Here is a 10,657-nt window from a genome sequence, read left to right as displayed (position 1 = left end):
GTTTGTAACTGAGCAGTACTTCAATTTTCTTTTAATCATCAAACTCCCCTAAAATAGATGTTACTCTCAAGTTCATCTAAAGGTCTCCTTTTTATAATTTTTACAGAAAAAGGGTGTAGCTGCATCTCTGTAAGGAATAGTGTGATCACTTAGAATGTTGAAGCTTAAATGATTTATGGGTGTGTAGGAACTGAAATTTCTAAACAACAAAGACAACGTCAGTGCTTTTGCTCTCTGAACAGTTATGAAACTCCAGTCTGAACTAGTTTTCTTGATCTTTTTAGTTTGGACTTCTCAGAAGTTGTAGACAACCAATCAAAATCATTCAATGATTTTCTGAACTAATATCCCTCTAATAGTTTGGAAACAATTGCTTCATAGATCTTTTAAAGCATTGAAGTGACTGATCACCAACGTATGTCTATTTTACCCATTATATATTCTTGTTTCTAAAGAGAAACTTCTACGCCTTCGATTCTTAATCCCCTTTTTTTATTTCATCAACTGGTTCTGCACATTTTAAGAACGACTTGTTTCTGGATTTTTTCAAGAAAATACCTAGTGGTCTCTGAGAATCCCTAATTTGTTTCTAGTTTACCATGAAATTCCCTAAATTCATCTTCAAAGGGCTCGTGAAGTAGTCAAGTAATTGCATACAGAGAGAAGAACTGGGCCAGTAGTCGTTTGAAGATGAATTTAGGGAAGAAGCCAATACCTTTTAAATGGGTATACAAGCGCAACATTTTGGTACCAAAAGTGCCTTTTTTCAGTTTCTCCATTAAAATAATATTATTATTTTAGTTATTACAATAAATGATCATAACAATAAATCTCATTAATTCAGAAACGACGAACACTACCTTATTTCATATTATATATATTCTAAGTAGCATGATAGAGATTGATATCCACGACATATAAAGGAATCTGTAGTCTTGTCTAAAAGCCACCCTCTTAAGTGATGACAAACGCATAATAGTCAGATTGCAGAAAAACTGAAAAGGTCGGAAGCTGTTCCACATACTAAGATGGAGACATGATATGTTATTGGTTCCATTAATAGCGAATCACATTTTACTTCCACGCACACCACCAAAAAACTTGTCATCTTATGATTATGGCCATGGGTATTTTCCAAAAGCATCAAAATCACTTATTTTCATAATAAAATTCAATTTAAGCAGCTTCAAATCTAGATTTCAGTTGGGATTTTCTGCAGTTTGAGTAGATGGCCGCAGCACCTGGAGATGATGTTGCTTTTTCCACAACTGAGCGGCAGGATGATGAAGAAGAGCTGAAATGGGCTGCATTGGAGAGACTCCCTACATACGATAGATTAAAAAAAGGAATCTTGAAGCAAGTTCTTGATAACGGACAAATTGTTCACCAAGAAATCGATATCACAACTCTTGGACCTCAAGATAAGAAACTGCTTATAGAGAGCATACTCAAAGTAGTAGAAGAAGATAACGAAAAGTTTCTAAATAGAATTCGATCTAGAACCGATAGGTGAATGAACTCTACTAATTTTCAAGTTATTTATTTGTAAATCATAATATTATACGTGTTAAACAGGGTCGGGATTGATATTCCAAAGATTCAAGTATGCTACAAGAACTTGTCGATCGAAGGAGACGTTCATGTTGGGTCCAGAGCTCTTCCTACTTTACTAAACGCCTCACTCAACACCATGGAGGTTTGTTTGTTGATTTTTAGTTCTAAAAATTCATCAAATTCAACACTGTTTAACATTTTTAACCAAAATAGGGGCTTCTTCGATTCTTTAAGCTTGTTCCATCGAAGAAAAGAGTTGTTAAAATCTTGCATGATGTGTGTGGGATTGTGAGGCCATCACGGTATGTTTCGCGCCATTTTCAAACATCGCGCGAAATTAACGGATAATTTTTTTTATTTTAGTTGACCGAGTTTGACCTTTTCAGCATGACATTGCTTCTTGGACCTCCTGCTTCTGGGAAGACCACATTGCTGAGGGCACTCGCCGGAGTACTGAATTCAGATCTAAGAGTCACCGGAGATGTTACTTACTGTGGTCATCAGATGTCGGAGTTTATTCCTCAGAGGACTTGTTCATATATTAGCCAACATGATGTTCATTATGGTGAGATGACAGTTAGGGAGACATTTGACTTTGCTGGGCGATGTCTAGGTGTAGGAACCAGATACGACCTCCTCCAAGAACTTTCACGACGTGAGAAAGAAGAAGGGATTAAGCCAGACCAGGAAATCGATGCTTTCATGAAAGCGACTGCAGTGTCTGGTCAAGAATCTAGCTTGGCTACAGACTATGTTTTAAAGGTTTATCTCAAATTCTCTTTTTTTTTGTTCAAATCTTCTAGTTATTTTAATGAGAAATTAAATATACTCCTACTTTTTGTTCCTAAAAATCCTCCTACCTAATTAAATGATGACAAGTGTCACATTTAATGCTCATTTAATGATATTTAAGTATAATAAAATGACACATGTAATCATTTAATTGGGTAGGATGATTTGTAGGAACAAAAGTAGAGGATATTTAATTTCTCTATTTTAATTGAGCTGATTTAAACTAAATGTAAACGTACAGATTCTTGGATTAGATATCTGTGCAGATATCATGGTCGGTGATGCGATGAGAAGGGGAATATCTGGCGGAGAGAAAAAACGTGTCACTACTGGTATTATTTCAAGTCCACATGTATTATACTCATATTGAGACTAAAATTGATGTCAATTAGACAAAAATCACAAAACAAAAAAAGTATAATTGAAAAACTCTAAAACCAAAGAAAAACCAAGATTTTGTTGAGAGAAATTCACTACATGACAACTTTTTTATACATTCATACAGACTAATATCTATTGTAATCCCCAAGAAACCACACTTTTCACCTTAACTCATTTCTTTCTGCACTCTAAAAAAACAAGAAAAAAGGAATCAAATACCGTAAATATTTTTTTAATATCAGTAAAATCTTAGTGAGTGGACTGCATCCCCAATGCACAATTTAGTGAAATTATTGAATGAAATGACTTGTTGACATTCAGTAGATTAAACTAAACTATAATGGATGCCAGGTTGACGTTAACAAATTTATGATCTTTTTAAAATAAATAAATAAAGTAAAATAAAATAGGTTCCGCCAATTGGGAATAACCCAATTGATAAAGGCATGGTCTCTTAGTTTGCGAGGATGGGGAGACTAGTGATCGATCCTTGGTGCCAACTGATAGTTGATAAAATCTTCCGTGTCTTATTCTCCAATCTCAATGGTATTTATAATACAAGAATAGTTGACCTAATCTAAGTTAGGAAAATATTTACAAAATAATTTCAGCATTATACAAAATATACGACTAATATAAAATATATGACTAATACACCCCCACAGTCGAAACGGTAGGTGGCCGGATGTTAAGACTGGATTTGAAGTCATCGAACAGAATGTGTGGGAGTCCCTTTGTGAAGATGTCTGCAGTTTGAAACCGTGATGGCACATGAAAGACTTGAACTTCACCCCTAGCTACTTTTTCCCGAACGAAATGGATTTCGATTTCTATGAGTTTAGTGCGTTGATGTTGAACCGGATTGGTTGACAAATAAACAGCACTCACGTTATCACAGCAGACATTGGTTGCTTTGCGAGGGGGATGATGTAACTCACATAAAAGATTTCGTAGCCAACAAGATTCTGAGACAACGTTTGCAACCCCTCGGTATTCGGCTTCGGCGCTCGATCTAGAAATAGTGGTATGCTGTTTGGAGGACCAAGAAAGGAGATTGTTTCCCATAAAGATGCATTATCCAGATGTCGAACGCCGGGTGTCGGGACAGCCCGCCCAATCAGCATCGGTGTAGGATAAAAATGATGTAGTGTTGGAGCCGGTAAGAGTTAAGCCATGATCTATTGTGCCACAAATGTATTGAAGTATTCTTTTTAGAGCCGTGAAATGGGGAACTCGAGGGGCATGCATGTGCATGCAAATTTGTTGAACTGCATAGCTAACGTCCGGGCGTGTAAAAGTGAGATATTGAAGGGCCCCTGCTAGCTGCCGAAATTCTGTCGGATTCTCCAAAAGTTCACCGGTTTTGGCGCTAACTTTTCCTGATGAGTCGACCGGTGTTGGAAGAGGTTTGCAATTTTCGAAGCCTGCTCTTTTTAGAATTTCCGCAACATATTTTTGTTGTGAAAGGAACATCGAACCTGCAGATTAGCGTGTGATTGCAATACCCAGAAAAAAACTTAAGGGCCCAAGGTCTTTCGTTGCAAACTCCTTGGCAAGGAGACCCATTAATTTATTTCGTAGAGAATCGAAGGATGTCACAAGAAGAATATCATCCACGTATAACAATAGGTAGGCGGTATCACCTCCATGTCGGTAGATGAATAGTGAATGATCAAAGCGACTATGTTGGAACCCAATTTGGAAGGCGTATTCAGCGAACCTTAGATAACATGCTCTCGGGGCTTGTTTTAGGCCTTATAGGGACTTCTTTAAGAGACATACATGGTTGGGAAATTGTGTGTCGCGAAATCCCATTGGTTGATGCATATAAACTGTTTCATCCAAATGCCCGTGAAGAAACGCGTTTTTGACATCTAATTGGTGAATTCGCCAAGATTGAGAGAGAGCAATGGTAAGCACGGTTCTGATGGTCGCTGGCTTGACCACCGGACTACATGGTTGGGGGTGTATTAGCCATTCTCCATCTCGAGAGTGATCGAAATAAAGTTCCGAATGTTGGTGATCAAGAGAGCAGGGTGAAGTTTTCCCGCCATGTAAGTCACTGGTTGAAGGAGAATATAGAGGAGAAAGACAGAAAAGAAATATAAATCGCAGGTTTGAAGAAGATAGAAAAAAAGAGGGCTGCGACTAGGGTTGGATGTAGGTCTGCTCTGATACCATGATAGTTGATAAAATCTTCCGTGCCTTATTCCCCGATCTCAATGGTATTTATAATACAAGAATAGTTGACCTAATCTAAGTTAGGAAAATATTTACAAAATAATTTCAGCATTATACAAAATATACGACTAATATAAAATATATGGCTAATACTAACAAGAATTGGAGGATTGACAATAACACATAACCAATCAAGATGTCTTTAAAAAAAAGGTTCCATTGTACTTTTTTATAAAGAGCTGGACCAGACATAAGCTTTTAGGTTATTTTCGTGATGAGGAGTAGTGCGTTCATGTTTTTCGCATGTTTCAATCAAGTTGATAACATGAGACAATTGTATAATATTTTTCCAAATTTCAGGAGAAATGTTGGTTGGGCCTGCAAAAATGTTCTTCATGGATGGAATCTCGACCGGTTTAGACAGTTCGACCACTTTTCAAATTGTCAAATACATGACACAATTGGTTCATATAATGGATGTAACAATGATCATTTCCCTTCTTCAACCCGCACCAGAAACGTTTGAACTATTTGACGACATTATACTCCTCTCCGAAGGTCAAATAGTCTACCAAGGCCCACGTGAAGATATTCTTGCTTTCTTTGAGAGTGTAGGGTTCAAATGCCCAGAAAGGAAAGGAGTTGCAGACTTTTTGCAAGAAGTTACTTCAAGAAAAGACCAACAACAATACTGGTTCAGAACAAACGAACCATACCTTTACATCTCTGTATCTGAATTCAGTCAGCTTTTTAGCCAATTTGAAACCAGTGAGTGTCTTTATGACGATCTTTCCCTTCCTTACGACAAAACCCAAATGCAACCTGCTGCTTTGGGGACCAAAAAGTATGGTATTTCAAACATGGATCTCCTTAAAGCAAACTTAGCAAGAGAATGGTTATTGATGAAACGGAATGCTTTCTTGTACATATTCAAGACGTTTCAGATTACTATCATGTCGATTATTACTTTCACGGTGTTCTTTAGAACTGAAATGAAGAGTGGTCGACTTGAAGATGGTGGCAAGTTTTTTGGTGCTTTGTTCTTCAGTCTTTTGAATGTGATGTTTAATGGGGCTGTTGAGCTGGCATTAACGGTTAAGAGGCTGCCTGTGTTCTTTAAACAGAGGGATTCACTGTTTTACCCTTCATGGGCTTTTGCAATACCCATATGGATCATGAGGATTCCCATATCGTTCACGGAGTCACTAATTTGGGTTGTTCTGACATATTACACTATCGGTTTTGCTCCTTCGGCTAGTAGGCAAGTATCAACACTTCTGTGAAACTAAATTAGGTAGAAACTTGAACGAATCTAACATGTTTGAATATTTATCAGGTTTTTCAAGCAGCTTTTGGCTTATATAGTCCTACATCAAATGGCTTCGGCTCTTTACCGTTTAATGGCTGCCATTGGAAGAACGCAGGTCATAGCAAATGCTCTTGGTACCTTTATGTTGCTAGTGGTTTTTATACTTGGTGGATTCATCATTGCAAAAGGTATGTTTACTAAAAACTACCTGGAGTGAAATTCTATAATTGAGGTCATGGGTTCAAAACCCGGGCACACTCTATTTACGGTCAGGGTATCCACAATGCATTGCACTTTATGAAGTTTAATGGATTGTCACATCATCATTCTACTTTACATACAACTCTATCATCCTTTTTCTATAATGCATTAGATCCTACATAATTCAATGGAACATATTAAAAAGATCATTTATTACAAAACCTAGTTTATGATATCTATTTAAGGATTAAAAGTTTTTCTTTTTCCCATTGAAGAGTCCAATGGCCACTGAACTCCAAAGTGACATCCCACTATTGAGTTTAATCCATTGAATGTCAAACTAGGCATTCCACCTCATTCAACTCTTCTGTTAAACTATACATGGTCAATTTTGCCCTCACACATATGGTTTACCCTTTTTTTTATACATAGTATTTGTATCTTGCAGATGACATTGAACCTTGGATGATATGGGGTTATTATATTTCCCCCATGATGTATGGACAAAATGCCATTGCGATCAATGAGTTTTTAGATGATAGATGGAGCACCGTAAGCTTTGTTACTCAAAATTTACATATTTTTTGCTTGTCTATGAACTAAATAGCTTTCCGTTGCCTTACAGCCAAATCCTGATCCAAGAATCAATGAAACGACTGTAGGGAAGGTTCTTCTGAAGTCGAAGGGGATGTTCACAACTGATTATATGTATTGGGTTTGTGTCATTGCACTCTTTGGTTTTTCTCTTCTCTTCAACCTCCTCTTTGTGTTAGCTCTCACATACTTGAATCGTAAGATTTTTTCAGTTATTTTTGTAATTCATTATCTGCACACGTTATTGTTTCTTATATACCATTTTCATCCAAAATTCAGCTCTCAGAGATTCAAAAACTGTTGTTCCGACAGAAGATGAGCAGAATAAGAAGCACCAAAAAACAGACACAGAAATGGCAGCAAGAATGAAAGGAATGGTGCTCCCGTTTCAGCCACTGTCACTGGCATTTGATCATGTCAACTACTATGTAGACATGCCTGCTGTAAGTCCAAGTTACAATAAGATTCAATAATCTGGATTTTTCAGTGAAAGGATGACATAGAAATTTGAGAATTTTATCAGGAAATGAAAAAAACACAAGGAATAGAAGAGAATCGTCTACAACTACTACAAGATGTCAGTGGGACATTCCGGCCGGGCATCCTGACAGCATTAGTTGGCATAAGCGGGGCCGGAAAAACGACCCTGATGGACGTGTTAGCTGGAAGAAAGACCAGTGGGTATGTTGGAGGAAGTATCAGCATCTCTGGTTACCCTAAAAACCAAGAAACATTTACTCGTGTTAGTGGATACTGTGAACAAAACGACATCCACTCTCCCCATGTCACCATTTATGAGTCCCTTGTCTACTCTGCTTGGTTACGTCTTTCTCCAGACATAACCACAGAAACACGTCAGGTAATTTTTTTTTTTTTTCTAGTTTTCACTACTTTGACAATTTTGCCCCTGGTACGGGGTTTATCTTTGCAAATACACACGAAAGTTCAAGTCTCATCAGCAGCAGTGTGAGAGTTTCAATTCCAATGTGGAATGGTCTGTGTGGGGCAACTCAAGGGTTGTTGGAACTGAAAGCATATATAACCATTTTGAAGAAACTTTGATTACTGCTCCAGATACCAACAACTACATTTATTTCTTATGGTTTAGATGTTTGTGGAAGAAATCATGGATTTGGTGGAACTGAACCCATTAAGGAATGCAATAGTTGGGCTTCCAGGAGTAGATGGTCTTTCAACAGAACAAAGAAAGAGGCTGACAATAGCAGTAGAATTGGTTGCAAATCCATCAATCATCTTCATGGATGAGCCCACATCAGGCCTTGATGCAAGAGCTGCTGCCATTGTCATGCGTACTGTTAGAAACACGGTCGACACCGGTCGTACAGTCGTCTGCACGATCCACCAACCGAGTATCGATATTTTTGAGGCTTTTGACGAGGTAAGTCATCTAAAGTTGAAGTGCTCGGTTTCCATTTCTTGGATTCAATGTTCTTTAAACCTTACTTCTCATTTTCTTGCAGTTATTGTTGATGAAAAGAGGTGGGCAGGTCACTTACACCGGACCTCTCGGGCACCATTCTAACAAGCTAATAGAATATTTTGAAGTGAGTGCATACTTACTTTTCATGCTCCCATACATACAACAAAAAAAAATCTAATAACTCGATCAAACTTTTCAGTCTATTCCAGGAGTTAACAAAATCAAACAAGGTCAAAATCCCGCCACATGGATGCTTGAAGTTACTTCTTCAGCAGTCGAAACTCAACTTGGTGTTGATTTTGCAGAGATTTATGCCAATTCTGATCTTTACAAGTATGAATCTTTGAACCTGTCTTTTAGATTCTACTAAGCTTCTTGCTAATGGGTTCTTTCTAACAGGCAGAGCCAGGAGCTCATTGAGGTAGTAAGTACACCAGTACCAGGGTCCAAGGACCTTTACTTCCCTACAAAGTACTCTCAATCCTTTTGGACACAATGCATGGCTTGTTTTTGGAAACAACACTGGTCATACTGGAGGCATCCACAGTATAATGTTGTTCGGTTCTTCATGACAACAATAATTGGCATTCTATTTGGAGTGATTTTCTGGGACAAAGGCCAAAAGACGTAAGAAATCAAAAGCATCATATCGTTTTCACATTCAGAATGTAATTCTAAATGAATTTGTGTCGCTTTGACAGTGAAAAACAACAAGATGTAATGAATCTGATGGGAGCTATGTATGCTGCTGTATTGTTTCTTGGTGGAACCAACACTTCAACTGTGCAGTCTGTGGTGTCTATAGAACGAACAGTTTTCTATCGTGAGAAAGCAGCAGGGATGTATTCACCAATCCCTTATGCATTTGCTCAGGTATGAGAAAGCTGTTAGCTTTTCTGTTTCTAATGGCATTTCTAGAAAACTCAAAGGAGATGATTATTTTTATCTGCAGGTGGCCATTGAGGTGGTTTATGTAGGCATCCAAACGATCATATACAGTCTTCTGATTTACTCCATGATTGGATTCCAGTGGTCCGCAGACAGGTTCTTATGGTTCTACTTCTACATGTTCATGTCCTTTGTCTATTTCACATTATACGGAATGATGCTTGTGGCCCTCACACCCAATTATCAGATTGCAGCCATTTCTATGACCTTCTTCCTCAATTTCTGGAACTTGTTCTCCGGTTTCCTGATCCCTAGAACGGTATGACAACCTAAATCACTAATCTAAAAGTCACTGATTAGAATGAATTACGTTAATAAAATCTAACAGATTTAAACTAACCTGAACATTACAGCAAATACCGATCTGGTGGAGGTGGTATTACTGGGGATCACCGGTAGCGTGGACTTTATACGGCCTGATCACATCTCAGCTTGGTCAAAACGAAAGCCTTGTAGAGGTTCTAGACCAGAATTCCGTCACAGTGAAGGAATTCATTAAAGAATTTCTAGGGTTTGAGTACGATTTTCTCGGATACGTTGCTTTGGTTCATGTTTGTTGGGCCGTCCTCTTTTGTGTCGTCTTTGCCTACGGCATCAAGTTTCTGAATTTCCAACGAAGATAGCAAAATCATCGAATACTCAGTCTAAATGCGTTTAGATGATTATAGAAAATATACGGTTGCCTTTTCTTTTCGGGAAACCATTGATTGATTTACGAACAGTCCGAACACAAACAAACAAACGAGAACCTAATATTCTAAAACACCGTAGTTGAAGTATATGTGCGATCATCAATTTTCCTGCTATCACTATTAGGAATTCAGGATTCAGGTATGCATCAATGGCAATCAAGGCAACGGAGAAGCAAAATTTTATGGGCTGCTTGACTTATCATTTGTGTTTTATTTTTATTTTTATTTAGTAAAATATTATATTTCTATTGTTCTGTTTTTATCTAATTTATATTTATATTTTTGTGCAATGAAATATTATCGATGTATTGTTTTGTTTTTATGTAAGGTTTCCATATATATATATATATATATATATATATATATATATATATATATATATATATATATATATATATATATATGTTTAGATATTTAAAATAATTATTGTATTATTGTATGTATAAATGTTGGTCAATCAAAATTTAAAATAAAAATAAATAATTAAATTAATAAATAAGGGTAAATAGATAATTTGATAATTAGTTTCCACAAATAATATCTTATAATTATGGTAATTTGATA

At 37.0% G+C, this 10,657-nt stretch overlaps 1 protein-coding gene and 1 long non-coding RNA gene across 2 annotated transcripts; one reads left to right on the top strand and one right to left on the bottom strand.

Annotated features, from left to right (window-relative positions):
• Positions 1-1,211: 1,211 nt before the first annotated feature.
• Positions 1,212-10,408, top strand: LOC145088080 (pleiotropic drug resistance protein 2-like). The gene is made up of 18 exons (XM_079026284.1): positions 1,212-1,509; positions 1,576-1,696; positions 1,768-1,856; positions 1,941-2,316; positions 2,588-2,678; positions 5,269-6,169; positions 6,245-6,405; positions 6,867-6,970; positions 7,044-7,209; positions 7,292-7,455; positions 7,536-7,871; positions 8,121-8,411; positions 8,494-8,577; positions 8,653-8,786; positions 8,853-9,080; positions 9,155-9,326; positions 9,406-9,660; positions 9,755-10,408. The coding sequence occupies exons 1-18, from the start codon at positions 1,229-1,231 to the stop codon at positions 10,022-10,024; spliced, it is 4,224 nt and encodes a 1,407-aa protein (XP_078882410.1). The 5' UTR covers positions 1,212-1,228; the 3' UTR covers positions 10,025-10,408.
• Positions 8,462-9,879, bottom strand: LOC145088081 (uncharacterized). Its single transcript, XR_013700975.1, has 2 exons — positions 9,742-9,879; positions 8,462-9,670 (listed from the first exon to the last, which is right to left on the bottom strand). It is a non-coding gene; the product is annotated as an uncharacterized LOC145088081 (long non-coding RNA).
• Positions 10,409-10,657: the final 249 nt, after the last annotated feature.

This window comes from Lactuca serriola, chromosome 2, assembly GCF_051521515.1.
Source record: "Lactuca serriola cultivar US96UC23 chromosome 2, Lser_US96UC23_V15, whole genome shotgun sequence".
Lineage (NCBI taxonomy): Eukaryota > Viridiplantae > Streptophyta > Magnoliopsida > Asterales > Asteraceae > Lactuca > Lactuca serriola.
This window is presented reverse-complemented; position numbering and strand designations above follow the sequence as displayed.